The following is an 18,083-nucleotide window of genomic DNA, read 5'->3' as shown; positions in this document are numbered from 1 at the left end:
TGACCAAGGCTGAATAAAGGCAGTACTAAGAAGGGGGGGTGGGGGTGACGGGATCTGAGCCCAGGCTGTCTGGCTCTTGAGGCTGCACTCCTAACCACCAAGCCAGGCTGGTTGGGCAAGATTTGCCTGAGAGACAGGGCACCTGGATGGCTCGGTTGGTTAAGCGTTTGCCTTGGGCTCAGGTCATGATCTCAGGGTCCTGGGATCCAGCCCTGCATCGGGCTCCCTGCTCAGCAAGTCTGCTTCTCCCTCTCCATCCGCCGTGCCCCCTGCTTATGCTCTCTCGCTTGCTCTCTCTGTCAAATAAATAAAATCTTTAAATTAAAAAAAAAAAAGATTTGCCTGAGAGGGGACAGCAGGGTCTGTCCCCAGAGTCAGCCAGATGCCAGCCTGTAGGGGTTTCCAGAGACACAGGGACATAGGACCTTTCATGAGGTGAAAGGCCTTGTGTCCTCACCCACCAGGAGGCCAGGCAGACAGAGTAGGAGGCTGCCCACCAAGATGGCACGGGGCCACCGTCTATCCTTTCGGTCACTTCTGAGCGTCTAGAACACCCGTTCCTCCTCATCCTCCCCACGTTTCCTTCATCATTCTGCTTCTTATCCACTAAAACAGTGCTTTTCAAACTCGAATGTGCACCCCAGATCACCTGGGAAACTGGTTAAAGTATAGGTTCTGTTTCAGCAGGTCTGGGGTGAGGTCTGAGATTTAGCATTTCTAACAAGCTCCTCGACAGTGCCGAGGTGGATGGACCAGGGACCACACTTTGAGTAGCAAGCCTTTCAAGATCCGCTTGGATGATACCTTCTCTTAGGTCTTAGAAGATTTACCTAATTGCTTCTCTGCTCCCACTCCCACCCCATACCTCAACTCAGGGCCCCCTCGTGCTCAGCTCTAGCCGAGTTGTACCACACTATATTATAATAATTTGTCTAGCGTCTATCTTACTCATTAGGTAGTGAGCTCCCTGAGGACAGGGACGAGGTCTTAGTCACCTTAGTATCTCCAGAGCCTCGTGCTGTGTCTGTCCAATAACGGAAGGTGGGGGGAGGAACATGAATGGATGGGAGAGAAAGTAGGAGGGAGGGAAGGAAGAAAGGAAGGAAGGATGAATACATCAATGGATGCATGGATGGAAGAGAAGAAGGAGAGGAAGAAAGGAAAGGAGCGTTCTCTGGAGGTTCAAGAATTCAAGAAGGAGCGACAAAAGCAAGTTAGGTTGGACATTGGGAGAGACTGGACTGTTGGCCCAGAATGAGCTGGAACATGCAATAGTTGAGCCACCCTGGGTGAGAGCAGTTGAAAGCATGGGGCAGCTGAGGCTGAGGTGGTGCCGGAAAACAAAGCTCACAATATGGGTATTCAACAGAGCCTGGGGCCTGCTGTCAGGACATGGACAGAGCCTGAGCAGCCCTAGCCATCCGCTGAGCTGCTGTATCATCGTTTCTGCTCCCACCACACCACTGGCTTGTAAAACAAGCATGGCGGCCATCCTCCACATCTCTGCTCCCCAGTCACCTCCACCTTCCCACAGGCTGCAGAGGGAACCAGCATTCCCCTCTGGGGGATATGTCCAGGGGTCAGGGACTGGTGGGAGTCTGAAGGGGGGTAGAGGGCCCTCACAACAAGGATGCAGCCAAAGGGTCACAAAGGTGAGGCATTGGGGTGAGTAGACAACTGGATGCCCTTCCTTGGTCCTTAGCAGATGTGGGCACATCTGCTCCAAGGGTCCCCCCTCCTAGGCCCATCAAGATGGAATACAGTGGGGTAGATAGAAAGTCTCTGTCCTCCTCCCAGACATAATCCATTTGATGGATAGGCAACATGTTTTTATCACCTTTTTCCCCCTCTAATGTAAACCTATCATATATGCTCAGTACAAAAAGAAAAAAGAAAAAAATGGAAAAGGCAGGAAAACACAAAGAAAATAAGTGTTTCTGCATTTATGGGGCACATTTCCACTCAGAACTATTATGTGACTATTTATTTGAGTCAATAGATATCCTTCGCCAGGATAATTTCTTACCTTTCCATTTTGAAATTTTAGACTTAAAGTTGCAAAAATAGTACATAATCTCACCACATATCCTTCCCCCAGCTCCCCCTAATGTTAACATCTAGTATGACCACAGTACAATTAGCAAAGCCGGAAAATTAACATTGTTGCCGTTACTATTAACGGAATTACAGACTTTACCAGACTTTGCCAGTTGTCCCACTAACGTCTCTTTCATAGTCCAGGGATTATCGAATCCAGGATCCCACATTGCATTCATCTGTCATATCTGCTTATTCTTCTCCGACCTGACAGTTTCTTGATCTTGTCTTTGTCTTTTGTGACCTTGACCCTTTTGACGAGTGCTGGACATTTCTTTTGCAGAATGACCCTTCATTGGGATGTGTCTTTTATTCATTCATGACTCAATTCAGGTTTTATAAATTGTTGACCAGAATAACCCCAGAAGTGACACTATGTTCTTCTCAAGGCATCACATCAGGGGGTCCAGGCTGTCCATATAACTTACTGCTGGGGGTGTAAGCCTTGATCACATGGTTCACGTGGTATGTGCTGGGTTTCTTCACAGTCAGGTTTTTCAGGATAATGTTTGAATGGCTGTATGGCTTTCCATTATAGATCTCCACCATAACCAGACCATCTTGTTGTACATTTATTTACTTGTGTCTGTTTGTACTGTTACAAAGAAGACTGCCGTGACCATTCTTACGCATCTCAGCACACATCCCGGATTGTTAGGATAAATTCCTAAAAATAGAATTGTTGGAGCAAGTGCTGTTCGCATTTTTTAAGGCTATGTGTGCCTGAGGCAGGGATGGCTGCTTCTTTCTGTTTGTTTGTTTCTTTGTTTTGATCAACGTTATTGGGGTGTAATTTAAATACAAAAAGTGTGCTGATTTGAAGCATGTATTTCAATGAGTTTTGGCAAATGTATATACTTTTGTAACACCATCCCAATCACATTATAAAATATCTCTATCACTCCCCAAAATTCCTTGATGCCCTTTATAGTCAGTCCTCCTCCTCACCCCAGGCAACCGCTGATCTCATTTCTCTCACTAGTGTTAACCTATTCCAGGATTTCATATAAACGAGAATTGTACAATATATATTCCCTTATAACTGTCTCCTTCGATTGGACATAATGCATGAGATTCATCCGTGTTGTTGTCTAGGTCAGTCTTCTGTTCATTTTTATTGCTGAGTGGTATTCTGTTGTATAACTATACCACAATTCGTTTATCCATTCTTCCACTGAGGGATGTTTGGGCTGTTTCCAGTTTGGAGGGATTATGAATAGAATTGCTATATGATCATTTGCATATAAGCACACATATATTTTCCTTTCTCTCGGGTCCATATCTAGAAGTGGAGATGCTGGGTCATAAGAAGGTGTATGTTTAACTTTATTAGACACAACAGGGTGGGGTTACTTTCATCTTATTTTATAGCTCAGACCACAGAAAGTGGGAGGGACTTGTCCCAGGGCAAAGGTGGGAAGGGAAATAGAATTGTGGAGGACTGCTCCGTGCCAGGCATAGTGCTGGATGCTCTCCATGAATCTTCAGAGCAACCCAGTAAGATAGGAGTTGTGGTTCCCATTCTGTAGATGAGGAGGCTGGGGCCCATGAACTTGCAGCAACACAAGCTTCGAACCCTGCCCCGTCTGAATCCCAAATGCATCCCCTTTGCCCAGATGCCCTCCTGCCTCCTTGCAGACAATAGGTGGTGGAGCTGGGAAGGAGAACGCATCTCCCTCTCCACCTCTAGGCCTGCCCTTACGTGCGTCCTGTTGTCCATCCAGCCCAGGCCCCGGAGGCTGGGCCCCCATGATGCCTGGGTCAGCCCTCGAGACCAGGGCAATCTGTGTGTGGGGCCAGGGACGGTGCCCCCAAAGCCACAGCAGGCACCAGGGAGTGACCCACACTCCAGCCCTCCGACAGAAGTGTCCAGTTTCTCCCTCCCTGAAATGCGATCCTCAGAGCTTTGCTCCTCGGGGCTGGTGGGCAGTGGGTGAGGGCAGCAGGCAGGGGCCACGTCTCCCCGGCCATATCGCAAACCCATTAGGAGCAGGTCTGAGTGCTTTCCAAAGCTGATTAATGGCCTGCCTGTGACCTGGAACGTCATTACTGCCCAGGCTGGGGGACCCCCGGCTGAGTCCTTTGGGTCTTTTACAGCTAATAATAATTGATGTTTTCTGTGTGGTTGCAGGGAAAGTTCTATCTGGTCATTGAGGAGTTGAGCCAGCTGTTCCGATCGCTTGTCCCCATCCAGCTGTGGTATAAATACATCATGGGGGACGACTCCTCCAACAGCTACTTCCTCGGAGGGGTCCTGATTGTTCTCTACAGCCTCTGCAAGGTAAGGTGGGCAGGGGGGCCAGAGGGCTGGCCTGGGGAAGGTCCACGCATTTGCTGGGCCTCGGGGGCAAGTGGGGAGCTTGGAATCTTTTTTTTTTTTTTTTAATGGTGGTAAAATGCACACAACACAAAATGAACCACTAACCATCTTACGGTGTGCAGCTCAGTGGTGTTGAGCTGGTTCACAGGGCTGTACCACCCCCACCTCTAGTTCCAAGACATTTTCATCACCCCAAGAAGAAACCCTGTACCCATTAAGCCGTCTGCCCCCATTCCTGCTCACTACCCTCCCCCAGCCACTGGCAACCACCAGTTTGCTCTCTGTCTCCATGGACTTGCCTATTGTGGACATTTTGCATAAATGGAATCCTCCACTATGTGGTCTTCTGTGGCTGACTTCTTTCACTTAGCATCGTGTTTCCAAAGTTCATCCACATGGTGGCATGTAGCAATACTTCATTCCTTTTTGCGGTGAAATCCACCCTAATTTCTTGCCCATAAAGCTCACCAGATGCTCTCCCTTCACCTTTTTCCATTATTACTCCCATATTTATGGGCGAGGAGATGGGGGCCTAGAGAGAAGCAACTTGCCCAGCATCACTCAGCTAAAGACATAACAGAATGAGTGTCAAACCTGGGCAGCCTGCTTCTAAAGCCCGGAGCTCTTACTCGTAAACGACACTGCCCCCCCACCCAGACTTGTTTCCCTTCCTCCTAAATTACATATCCTCAGGTCTGCAAGTCAGGATGCAGTACTTCTCTTTCGAGCATGGGTACAAATTGGGTACTAACCGTAAACACATCCTCCTCTTTCTCCTCTCTTCTCTGTTTCTGGCTCTAGAGAATGCTGGGGGAATGTGCCCTGCCCTGCCCTTCCCTTCCCTTCCCTTCCCTTCCCTTCCCTTCCCTTCCCTTCCCTTCCCTTCCCTCCCTCCCCTCCCCTTTCCTTCCCTTCCCTTCCTCCCAGCAGGACTAGCCGGGCAGTCCATGCCCAGTCAGCCACTGGGGCTTCTCTTGCCTGCTAATTCTGATCGACTGGTAGTGCCTGACTGGAGGGCTGGCTGGGCTCAGAAGCAGGGTGCTGTGATTGGTTAGCAATGCCTGTGCTGGGCTTGGCAGGGGGAAGAGGAAGGATGTGTGTCATGTATTGGCTCTCCTGGCCCAGGTGGCAAGGGAGACTATTGACATAAGGCAGCAAGCCAGATGCCAAGCAAAAGTGATGGGGATGAGGAGTTCCGAAGGGGCTAGTGTGTCCTGAAAATGTTCATCGTCAAAGACAAAGGGTCAGTGCGGGTTGTTTAGGAGCGGTGAGAGAGAGACCCTGAACAGTCCACGGAGACTTTCAGCCATCACTCCCCTCTCTTTTCAGTCATTCGACATCTGTGGTCGTGTGGGCGGAGTGAGGAAAGCCCTGAATCTTCTCTGCACCTCCCAGGTGAGCTGACTTCAAATGGCCCCTACTGAGATCAAAAGAACCAGGAGCCGGAAACGGCTCTCACCGTGCTTCTGAGGGCATCGCTCCGGTGAGGGTCCACAGCTGGGCTTCTCTCTCTCTCCTCCCTCAAGCAGAACTACGGCGTCCGGGCCACTGGGCAGCAGTGCACAGAAGCTGGTGATATCTGTGCCATCTGCCAGGCTGAGTTCCGGGAGCCTCTGATCCTCATGTGCCAGGTGAGCGGGGCGGGGCAGGGCGGAGCCATCGGGGAACAGAGGCTGAGGGACCTCTGGGGCCGTGTCCCCATGCAGAAGTCCCATGTGCCTCTCCCGCCACCAAATCTTGGGGCTCTGGGATGGGGCTTTGGGAATAGTGTGGTCAAGACTGGAGTCAGATCAGACCTGGGTTCAGATCTCAGCTCTGCTTCTTATTAGGTGGGTGGCCTTGGGAGGTTGCTTCACCTCTCTGAGCCCTGGATTTATCAGTCAACCATTAAAGATGAAAAATTTAGTGTGGTGTAGTCAAAACCGCCGGACTAGGAATCCCAGCAGCACTCTGGGCCCTGCAAGGGTAAATCACTTCATCTCCCTGAGCCTCGGTTTTTCTCGTTTATAAAATGGGCATCATAATACCTACCTCATCGAGCTATGATTATGATTAAATGAGATCATTGAGGAAAGAGCTAAATTTGAATTAGTCACCCATAAAAATGGCTCTTGTTAAAATTCTTATCGTCACTGTAATTACTATTACTGTCTGTTTTCGTTATTAGTTGTGGCCCACTGACCCATAGCAGGAAGTACTGGTTACTCCCTTTAACTCCCTAAACATACCCCTCCTCCTGCTCCTGACATCGGGGCCTAAGATGTGAGTTCAGCAGGTGTGTATGCAGCAAAGCATCCTATCAGATAGCGGGGAGGGGAGGCAGAGGGCACACAGACCCTGTTCCCGGCTCTGACAGCTCTCGGTCTCCCTGGGGAGACACACATACATAAATAACTATGAAACAAGGCAAGCAGTGATAAGTGCTGTGTAAGAGAGATTCATGCAGCATCCCGGGGGACTGGGACAGAGAGCCATGAGCTCCAGGCTGGGAAGGCTTTTTGCAGGAGGCACAGCCCGCACACTGGTAGGAATGGGAGCACGGATGCTCCCCTGTTCGGCGACCACCACCAACCCCCACCTAGGGCTCAGAGGGGAGGAGGGGAGGTCCTTTTTTGGCATCAGCAAAATTTCTTCTTTTATTGCTATTTGGGGGCTGCTAGGAAGTTTGTTTTTTACATTTTATTTATTTTTAAACGGAGAATATAGTTGCATGACTCAAAATTCGGACTGAGGAACTCATGAGTTGGGAGTCACGGGGGCTACATGCAGCGTGGGACCTGGGTTGGATCCTGGAACAGAGAAAGGACACAAGTAGGAAAACCCAGTTTGAGGTCCTCCAGATAGAGTTGGGAATTCAGTGGTTAGTCATGTGTCAATTGGGGTTTCTTGTCTTTGATGGAGAAGTAAAGCGACTAAAGCAAGCTGATGATATTGGGGAATCGAAACTTAGTGAGGGGGCTAAACTAGGACTCTCTATACCATCTTTGCAACCTTTAGGTAAGTCTAAAATTATTCCAAAGTTAAAAGTTCATTTTTTTAAAATGTTTTAAAGATACAAAAAGGAAAATGGTGACTGGCCTCCTACCCTCCCCCCAGCTCCCTAGTTTCCTTTATATCTTCGTAGAGATGCTTTATAGAATTAAAACACTATACACACACACACACACGTGTGTCATTTTCAGAAAGACCTCTGTTGTAGCACATTCTCCCCAAGCTGTGTTCTGCATCTTTCCTCTTTGACTGGAAACTCTGTCTTAAGAGATCGCTCCTTTGCGTTTCGTCCCCCTCTGTGGACGAACCACCGCTGGTTTTATCATTCCCCATGGACGGGCATTTAGTAGCTTATAATCTTCTGTAATTACAATGGTGGCTGTCCTAAGAGGTCAGAAATGGGGAGATCTACGGCACCTACTTGGGCCCATCTTGTCGACTGAGTGAGTTGATGCCAGGGAAGCATTTAGAGCTACACCTGGCACGTGGTCAGGGCTCAATCCATATCGGCTCTTATTGGCACGCATTCCATTCCACACACGTGCGAGCTCTTGATAGGATAAATTCCTAGTGGTGGAATTACGAGGTCAGAGGGTATCCAGTTTTGACAGATATTGCTAAATTGCCCTTCATAAAGAGTGTATCCGTTTACGCTCCCAGTACAGAGAGCGACACGACCTCTTGCTCCCCTCACTTACCAACACACTGCGCGCGTTCCAGCCTTTTCTGAGCCTGGCCAATCTGACAGGTGACAAACGCGATCTCAGTGCAGTTTTAATTTGCATTTCCCTAATTACGAGTGCACTTGAGCATCTTTTCATATGGTTCGGAGCCATCTGTATAGCCTTCTCAGTGGCAGTGATTATTTGAACATGATGTCAAGGTGAAAGCCTTGCTTCTTCCTTTCTGGCACTCCCTCTCAGCCTTCGTGTGCTTGTTTCTCTCCCACTCTTCTCCTGGTGTCAACGACGTCTTCCCAAAGCTGGATTCGAATTCCTGGGAGGGTTGTCCCAGATCTAGGTGCACCGGTCACACACGGCAGTGGTTGGAGCCCACGGTCCTGGCCAACCCGGTCTCGCTCTGCTGCCGGGAGCCGGGACTGGACTGGCAGAGATGACCTACGCAGGCAAAAGGGCCTCACTAATTCCTGAGCGCTTTGAATGAATGAATGAGTCAAGTGTTTCTTCCTCGGTCAGAGTCTTCCCTGACTCCACTTCCCCGGACTAGCTGGTGCTCCCAGCAGTATGGCCTCAAAGATCCTTGTGTTTTTCCTTCATAGCAGTTATCCCAGTTGTCGGCTAGTTAATTGGGCAACTGGTCGTGTAAGGTCTATCTCATCTTTGCCAAAGCGTAGGCAAACTTGAGAGTGGTGACCATGTCTGTCTTGTTAGCAGGAGAATCATAGTACTGACTCAGTAAATATTGGAAGGAAGGAAGGAAGGAAGGAAGGAAGGAAGGAAGGAAGGAAGGAAGGAAAGGAAAGGAAAGAATGGGATAGATGGAATGAGATAGGTGGGCTGAGATGGATGGATTAATGGATAGATGGATGGTTGGGATGGAGATGGATGGTAGCCAGGTGGAGGGGGGATAGATGAGTATAAAGGTGCATGGAAAGAGGTATAAGTGTGTGGATGACTGAGTAGATGGACCCATGGATGGACATCTGGGTGGGTGAATAGATGGGGAGATGGGGGAATGGATGGGTAGATGAATGAATGGGTAGATGGATGGGTGAATGGATAGATGAACAGGCCAGATGAATGAGTGGGTAGATGAAGAGCTCGCCAGGCTAAAGGAACATCCTATCTGTTCTTCAAAGGGATATCAAATTAAGCACAGTGTGTCACTCACACATATGCCCCGCCTCCCTCCTCACCACCCATCAGAGCCTGGGAAGCCGATTGTCAATGGAAGCTGGTCAGGCAGACCCTGAGCTCTCCACTAATACAGACGCACTTGCCCAGTTAGTCCCTCCCCAAGTACCTGTGGCATGCCTCCTGCCAGGCGACGGGGCATCAAGGAAAGGGCACCTTCAACACACAGTCAGAAACTTGGCTTATTTAAGGGATTTTTTCCAAAGAGAAAAGCCAGAGTGCAATTAGTTCTTGGTCACTACGCGTTTGTTTTGTTTTTGTTTTGTTTTGTGTGAGTGTTGATAATGTAAAGGAAAGAGGGCAAGAGAACGCTGACTCCTGTTGATTGTGTCCTTATGGGTGCCCCATACTTACTGCTTTGTAACAGGCCTTACTCGTTTCCATCCTTCCAGACACCTTGTGGGGGAAACAGGGACCCTCTTTTACAGAGAAGGAGGTGGGCTCAGCAAGGAGAAAAGACAGACTTGCCTGAGGTCCCCTTGCTTCTCGGTAGCAGAACCAGAGCCCCGGGTTCCAGAGGCCAAGACCCTTCCCCCAGATGCGGCCTCCTGCTTTGAGATGTTCTCAAGGCTGCATTCAAAGAGTAGACCCTTTTCCCGGAAATGCCTAGGAGCATGCTGTGCCCTGTGCGGCTAAGCGTGTGTGCGTCACCTCCAGGGACTGAATGAACAGCTGAGCTGGGCTTAGACTCGGCACCTGTGATGACTCCTCCATCCATGCGTTTACGCACCAGGTGCTTTCCGAGCACCGACAGCGTCCCAGCACTAACTTTGCAACCCTAGGTAACGCGTTTCTTTGCGGCACTGACACTCCATGTCCTCTTGTCATCCAGGAATGAAAATGCTCGCCCTGAGCAGCTTGCAGGCTCTTTAATACAGTCGAATGAGATGACGTGTAGATCTGTGTGTGGGTTTTGGAAAGCATAGCGTGCTTTGCTGATTCTCAGTGGAAGTGTTTAATTCTAAAGCTGGACCAAGGTGGCCAGGTTTGTGAGATTCAGGAGGGTCTGTGGTTAGCTCTGTGTGTGTGTGTGTGTGTCCCTTGTCTGATAGTAGCCCCACTTTCAGTAATGTCGTTTTCCCAGTCAAGTGCTACAAACATCCCTCCCCACATTCTGCATGTGTGACCAGTATAAATAGAACGTAATGGGCGAGAGTGTTTGCTATGGAGGCAGACACTTCTTATATCAGTTACCCGTTGCTGCCTAACAAATGAGCCCGACACTCCCCGGCTAAAAGCAACTAGCATTTATCATCTCAGAGTTTACATGAATCAGCAATCCAGGCACACACAGCTGGGTCCCCTGCTTCAAAGTCTCTCCCAGGCTGCAGTCAGGACACCAGCCAGGGTACCATGGGGAAGAATCTGCTTCCAAGCTCAGTCATGTGGCAGTGGCGGGATTCAGTTCCTCGTGGGCTGTAGGACAAAGCCTCCGTTCCTCGCTGGTAGGTGTGGCCAGAAGCTACCCCAGCTTCCTTGTTGCACTGACTTCATCAGAGTGAACATGTGGGAGGCCCAAGAAAGACTGTGAGACGGAAGGCCCTGTCTGCTGTAATCTAATCTCAGAAGTGACATCCAGTCCTCTTTACTGTATTCCCTTGGTTTGAAGCAAGTCACTGAGTACAGCTGCATTCAAGGGGAGGGTACGTGCCACACAGGGTGTGAATCCCAGGAGGAGGAGATCCCTGGGAGTCATAGTAGAAGTCAGCCTACGGGGGCCCCTGGGTGGCGCAGTCGTTAGGCGTCTGCCTTCGGCTCAGGGCTTGATCCTGGCGTTCAGGGATCGAGTCCCACATCGGGCTCCTCTGCTGGGAGCCTGCTTCTTCCTCTCCCACTCCCCTGCTGTGTTCCCTCTCTCGCTGGCTGTCTCTCTGTCACATAAATAAATGGAATCTTTAAAAAAAAAAAAAAAAAAAAGTCAGCCTACGGCATCCCTGAAGTTGAATTCCAGCCTCACTACCTAGCAGCTGTGTGCCCTTGAGCAGGTGGCTCTCCCTCTCTGAGTCACGTTGGTCTGTGAGCTGTTGTGAGACTGTACGTAAAGGACGTGAGCAGTGCCTGGCACAGCATTTGTGCTCGATGAGGGAGAGGGCCCGTGATCATTACCTGTCCTCCTCACCAGAACAATCCACCCAGACCTGTCCTGGCTGCTTCCTTCTTTCTCAACTCATACCAAACACCAAGTGCTGGGCTAGGAGATGCCCCTGTCCCATCCAGAGCCTCCTCTCTCTCATGAGGGTTAGCTTCTGTGCTTGTGGGGGCTCTTGTCCCCAGCCCTCACTTTACCCACCTGCTCTGAATCTTTGAGCAAAACTTAGGGAATCCAGATAGAATTCAGGGGGAGGGGAGGGTGGCCCATCTGACCCCAGGGGCTCCTCACCTGCCTCCGTGCTCCAGGAGACACAGCCAGGGAACCGTTAACGACCTAGTGCCACCTGCCTTCCCCACTAACCATAAACCCACCCAATCCTACACTTCTCCGCCCAGGGGGGCCCCTCCTCCCCCTCCCTCTGTAGGGGCTCATCCTTCTCTCCAGATGCTGGAAGCGGGCCCAGGGTGATGACCTCCTCCAGCTGGGCCCCTGGATCGATGAATGTTCTTTGAACCTCTTTATTTGGCACTAGATTCCATCCTGCCTAATTCTCTGAGGAGGAGACTGTGAGCTTCCGGAGAGTAGTGGCCCGGTCTAAACCATCCTGGTTTCTCCAGAATCTCCCACCTTACCTACCTGGGAAGGCATTCCTTTGTCAGCTGCATTTACAGAGTCCCTGCTGTGTGCAGGCGGGGCTAGGCAGTGGGAACACAACAGTCGTTGCCCTGGCGAAGTTTACCAGCCAGAGGGCAGTGCAAATGGTAAATGAGCAGTTAGAAGAGTGGTTCTCAGAGTGTGGCCCAGGTACCCCCTGGTGTTCCCATTCATTTTCATGTGCTTGTGTAATCTTGTGTTTTCAATAGATCCTGGTTTCAATTTCTAATACAGTAAATATAGCCAGATTTGACCCACATACACAAAAGCTCTTTGAGATCTTCAGTGATTTTTTAAGACTGTAAAGGGGCCTTGGGCCCAAAACATTTGAGAACCGCTGAATGAGATGTGCGAGAGCCTCGTGAATGTTTTTTGAATGAAGGAATGAAAAGCTGCTCATGTCCTGTTCACCTGACTCAAGTATTGAGCTTCCCGTGAACAGGACTTGTGTTGCTTTCTTCTACGTAAGTACCTCCTTTTCCTGGGGAACAAGGTTAAGTCTCATTCAGTCGTTGAGCAAACATTTCCTGAGCACCTGCCACATGCTCAGAACCGTGCTGGGAGCGTGGTCCCTGCCCACCAGAAGCCCTTAATGCAGTGAACAAGACAGATGAGTTTGCGGATCATTCCAGAGGTGTGAGTGTGATGCTGGAGAGAGGCCTTCCCCAGGAGGAACCTGGAAGGGGAGGGCACATTCAGCACTTCCATTTGCAGGAGACAGTAAGGCATGGAGGACAGGGGACATCACGGAGAAGGAGAGGTGTGATGGCTTGGGCTAAGTCTTCTGTAAGAAGTAGGCACCCACCAGCTGATAAGAATGGAGGAAGGGCGTATAGGCATCCCAGACAGACATTACAGCTTGCCCTGAGGCTTAGCAGTATGACTCAGCTTTGCACTGCTAGTCATCCAGTGTGTCAGTGACATCGGCCACCCCCGGGGGACTGATGAGGGGGAAGGGGGAGGGCACCATTACAGAGGGTCTTGAGTGCCCTGGGTGGGAGTCTAGAGAAGCTGCTGGGCCTGCTGACCCCTGGGTCCTGCCCTTCAGACCATGGTGAGCGTCCAGGCACAGCCTTCGAGCCTCTGTGTGGCCTGCTCACCTCTTGCTGCCCACTCCCTGCACTTTCCTGCTGTGGCCACACTGGCCGTCCTTGAGTGCCTCCACGCCCTCCCATCTCAGGAGCTTGGCACAGCTGCTCCCTTCAGCCTGGAATGCTCTATCCCTACCCCCCTCTCTTCACCCATTCAACTCCTAAACATCCCTCAGGCCTTAACACAAGTGTGCCCCCCTCCAGGAAGCCTTCCTAGACTACCCCCTGGATCAGACTGGTCCCCTGTTGCATGGAGCATCATGGAGTTCTCCTTTAGAACACTGTTTACAGTTAGACACCTACTGCACACCGTGCTAGGAATGGGTTTACAAGAAGCTTATAGTCTGTCAGGGAGAGACAGATAATAAACAATAAATAGATAAAATGTAACAATAATCCTTACTGTGTAATAGCCAACATTGATAGCATACTTAACTATTGACCAGGCATTGTTCTAAGTGCTTTTTAATTTAATCTTTTAAAACTTTTTAAGAACATTGTATTTGGATTTTCATATTATCATTTTAAGTTATCAGTTTTATTTTGAAAAAATTCAAAGCTGCAGAGCAAAAGGATAGTAGAATGAACACGCTTTTATCTGTTATGTAGATTCACTAATCATTAACCTTTTACATTTGCCTTTTCTTAATGTAAATGTTTTTCCCCCTTGCCTGTTGAGAATAAGTTGGTGACATTTTGATTCTTCATCTGAAAATATTTCCGTGTTCACCTTTGAAGAACAAGAACATCCTCTCCCATAACTGCAATTCCACCGTCACATTCAGGAAATTTAAAATTGATGTAAACTATATCTAATATGTGGTATATATCCAGATTTCTCCACCTGTCTTCAAAATATCCTGCATAGCTGGGGTTTTCCCCCAGCCAGGCTCCAACTGAGAATCGTATGCTGCCTTTGACTGTTATGTCTAATCACTTTTAATGTGAAGCAATCTTCCTATAAGTGAAGTACTCTTAGCATTTTGGGGGGCCCCTGGCTGGCTCAGTCAGTAGAGCATGGGACTCTTGATCTTGAGGTCATAAGTTTAAGCCCCACATCGGGCATTGAGCTTACTTAAAAAAGAGGAAGGGAATTCCCTCCACTTCCTCCTGACCTTCTCCCATTTTACAGATCAGAAAACTGAGGCATTGGGAGGTTAAGTCATTTGTCCAAGTGATATGGCCAGAAAGTGGTAGAACTCATTGATATTCCCAGTCTCCCTGCCTTTCTCTTAACCCTTGAGCTCTGTTCTCAACCCAGCGGCTAAAGGCATCTTTTAAAAATGCATATCCTGTTCAGGTCACTCCTCTGCTCAAAGCCCTACCATGGCTCCCTACTTCTTTCCAAATAAAAGCCAAAGGGCCATAGAGCCCTATGCAATCTGTATCCCACCATAGCTTCTCTGACCTCAGCCCCAGCCTTCCACCCTCCAGCCCCAGGCTCAGCAGCACAACGGGCATACTCCTGCCTCAGGACCTTTGCACAAGCCATTCCTCTCTTCCTGTAGCACTCTTTTCCCAAAGATCCTCAGGGCTCAGTCTTCACCCAAATGTCAGTATTCAGTGAAAGTCCTCCTGGCCCCCCATGCTGAACACAGCAGCCCTCCCAAGCACTCCCTATCCCCTTCCCCCAGCCTTTTCTTCTCAACACTTATCACTGATGTCCTCTACATTTTGGAGATTCATGTGGCCAGTCATCTCCCCAAGTAGAGTGCAAGCTCTGTGAGGGCAGGAGTCGTCTGTCTTGTTCGCTGCTATGTCCCCAGCTCCTAAGACTGAGGCTGGCACACAGGAGACACTGGGTGAAGTGTCCCCAGTCGTACTGCTTGCTGTCCCCACAGCACGTGTTCTGTGAGGAGTGCCTCTGCCTCTGGCTGGACCGGGAGCGCACCTGCCCGCTCTGCCGCTCGGTTGCCGTGGATACCCTGCGCTGCTGGAAGGATGGGGCCACTTCGGCACACTTCCAGGTGTATTAGGGCTGAAGAACGAGGAATCCTAGCTCCCAGGCACGCTCTGGGAGCCAAGGGATGGCCAGCATGATTGGGTCCGGCTCTTGGGAACTTCCTGGAACACAGGCCTCAAGCATTTACGATCCTGCCTCCTGCCTTTCTCCATCTCTTTCCCTAAAGCCAGGCCCCCATCCTCCCGACCGTCACCTTCCTCTTCTGTCATGTGGCATAGCACGTGCATCCTTAGTGCGGCCGTTCTTCCCCTACAAGCCTCCTGGCTCAGACTTGGCCTCCTCCCGGGTGGGTCTCCTGCGCCCTCCAAGGGAAGGGACTGGTGATAGACAGGTCCTGCCTGTTGTTACTTTAACTCATGGTGATCTGATGCTGTACCCAGGGAGGGGCCTGGAGATCACTGCCTCTCCCCAGATGGCGCAGGTCTGCAGATTAGAACCACTGTGGAGCATTTTGCAAATACAAATGCCGGGCCCCACCTTGTCCCTGCAATAACTGAGTGTACCAGGCACTTCGTGCCGGCTGAGCACCCTGCTCAGATGACCTCTCGTAATCCTCGCACCAGTCCTGGGCTGGAGGCACTGTTGTTTCTTTGTCTTTACAGATGAGGAAACTGAGGCACAGAGCTCCACGTGGTAACGTCCCCAGGGTCACCCAGCTAGCAGTGGCGGACCCTCTGTCTGGCTTCAGAGCCCACACTCTCAACCACCAGGCTCACCCGCTGCTCAGACACTGCAGGCGTGGGGCCCGGCAGACGTGGTTTTTTAGAAGCACAAGAGGTGATTTTGATGCCCATCCCACAGCCCAGGTGCACAGCCCAGGTGCACAGCACATTTGGTTTGGGCCGCACGGAGGATGCCAACGGGGAGCACTGGCTCTGGAAATCTAGCTGTGGCTGGATTCATGGGAAGAGTTGGTCTTTAAAATCGCTGTTTTGCTGGGCTCTGGCTGGGACGCTCAATGGCATTGGGCATCAGGAATGGCCAGCTTCGGTCCCAGTGCAGATATCACTGGGTCTCCACACCTGTCTTCATTTCTCTCCTTCTCCTTCTGTTCTTGTCCTTTCCCTCGCTTAAGTCTCAGCCTGTCAACAGTGCCTGTGGCCATCGCCTTCTCCCCTGGTGGCCTTGAGAGCAAAATGAACGATCCACGTTATGGATTTTTCCACAAGCCAAGATGGTGGCATAGAGGGCAGTAGCAGTCAGAGTTTCTGTAATCTCTATAGCAGAGCTGCTAAGCTCTGTAAAGAACAGCTTCTCCACCTGTGAGACCGTCCCTGCTTTGAATGTGAAGATGGCACAGGTGATCACTTAGAAGCTCCTGGAATCTTGCCTGCCCTAACCCTCTCCCCACTCTGTTCACTCACCATCAAGCTCAGCACAATGGGCTGGTGCCAGCAGCGTTACAGAGAAATCAATCTTGTGGCTCGTGAGCAGATTAGCAACAAAGCCCCAGCAGAAATGGTGGGAGACTGGCTGCCACCTCTCTCTCAGCCAGTAATAACAAGCCCAACCCATCCCTAATAGTTTCAGGACATTTGCCCCTGTGTGCTCTCAAGCCAGGACCTTTTCCTGTGCCTGACATCCCTGGCTCTTTCCTGGTACCCAGCAAGACATCCCTTCCAGGGCAGCATGGCATCTTTCAAGCTCTGTTACTATGGAATGGCTACGATGTTACAGTCCCACTTGCCTGGATAATCAAGTCGGAAGGGGAAGCGGAGGGAAAAGGGGTCCGGGTGAATGCGGCTGCTCTGGTCCCCCTGCCTTGAGAAAGAACCAAAGGGAAGCAACAGGAGCTTCTGTGACTGGTTTTTATCAGAAAGATCACCCTGCCTGCAGAGGCCATCAAAGAGACACAAGAAATTGGAGCTGGAGATTTATTAACGTGCTAGCTTGTGACAGAGTGAATAGAGCAGAATTCTGATTCCAAACTCGGCATGACTTTGGGAAGTCACTTCACCTCCCCATAGCCATCTCCAGGATGGTGAAACCTTGTGTATTATCTGCTGGAGCCAGAGAAACTAACAATGTAGAGTAGTGGGGAAGGTACCCGGGGTTTTGCCGGTTTCACTCATGCCACCAAAAGAAGAGAAAAGAAACCCACACATCTCTAACATTCTTCAAATAGCGAGCCATGCCTCTGACGTTACAAACAGTGTCACACACGGGATACTTGAGGGCAGGTGGGATGATTTAGTTTAGGATTTTACTTATTCATTTCCTATCCTCTGGGGGAAGGTTCCATCTGGAGGTTTTCTTTTGGATGGGAGGAACTTCTGCCCTAAGGAGGAACAGTAGCCAGTGAAGTCTCCCAAACACCGGGCTGCATCGGTTCCCCACCATGAGGGCAAAAGCAGCCAAGGGTTGTCATTGGGAAAGAAGAACATTCTCCATTGCCCATCCTGGCTCTACAACTCCTTTCTTATAAGCAGGATTAATCACGTATCAGGTTGGAGTACCTGCCCTTAATATTTTATGATTCACTGACTCACGTTCCTGAAACTCTTGGAAATGGCCCTCTTAATGTAAAAGATGTTGGGCATAATAAATGTGAGAATAAAAGGGCAGGCTTTGGACCTGGATGGAACAGGCTCATTACCTTCGTAAGAGGAGAATGTGAGAGATGCTGGGAGGCACCAGGCGCCTAAGACTTTGGGCTGGGCTCAGCGAGCCCTGAAATCTCTACGTAATTTTGCTCTGGGCTGAAAAGAGCTGCCCTTGGTGTTTTTAATGTTCCCTTAAGTTCCCTTCTACTAATAAACATCATCTGTCGATGAAACTTGGGTTCGTGGTCTCAAGTCTCCGTTCGCCTCTTGAAGCCGGGTGGGACTGTTGGAGAAGAAAAGCCGAGAAGCACCTCATGCAGTGGGGGGTTGTCTGCTGTTGGTTTTTCCCTCAAGCAGATCCGTTGAGTTGCACATGCTTTATTAAGGAAGTGCTCCCAGGAGAAACCAGTAAGGGAGGGGGAAGAAACCAAACAAGAGGGTGACTTTCAGAGAAGTCC

At 50.1% G+C, this 18,083-nt stretch overlaps 1 protein-coding gene across 2 annotated transcripts in view; it reads left to right on the top strand.

The window, feature by feature from the left end:
- RNFT2 (ring finger protein, transmembrane 2) overlaps positions 1–17,858 on the top strand; it is a 66,724-nt gene extending 48,866 nt beyond the window's left edge. The window contains exons 8-11 of one of the 2 annotated variants that reach the window (XM_026514959.4): positions 4,229–4,378; positions 5,747–5,812; positions 5,947–6,048; positions 14,961–17,858. In XM_026514959.4, coding sequence (XP_026370744.1) covers positions 4,229–4,378; positions 5,747–5,812; positions 5,947–6,048; positions 14,961–15,095 — 453 coding nt within the window. In that variant the 3' untranslated portion in view covers positions 15,096–17,858. Of the gene's footprint in view, positions 1–4,228; positions 4,379–5,746; positions 5,813–5,946; positions 11,153–14,960 lie in introns of those variants that run through there. The other variant, XM_057306094.1, reaches the window with a different exon arrangement.
- Positions 17,859–18,083: the final 225 nt, after the last annotated feature.

The sequence above is a fragment of the Ursus arctos genome, unplaced genomic scaffold, assembly GCF_023065955.2.
Source record: "Ursus arctos isolate Adak ecotype North America unplaced genomic scaffold, UrsArc2.0 scaffold_34, whole genome shotgun sequence".
Classification (NCBI taxonomy): Eukaryota; Metazoa; Chordata; class Mammalia; order Carnivora; family Ursidae; genus Ursus; species Ursus arctos.
This window is presented reverse-complemented; position numbering and strand designations above follow the sequence as displayed.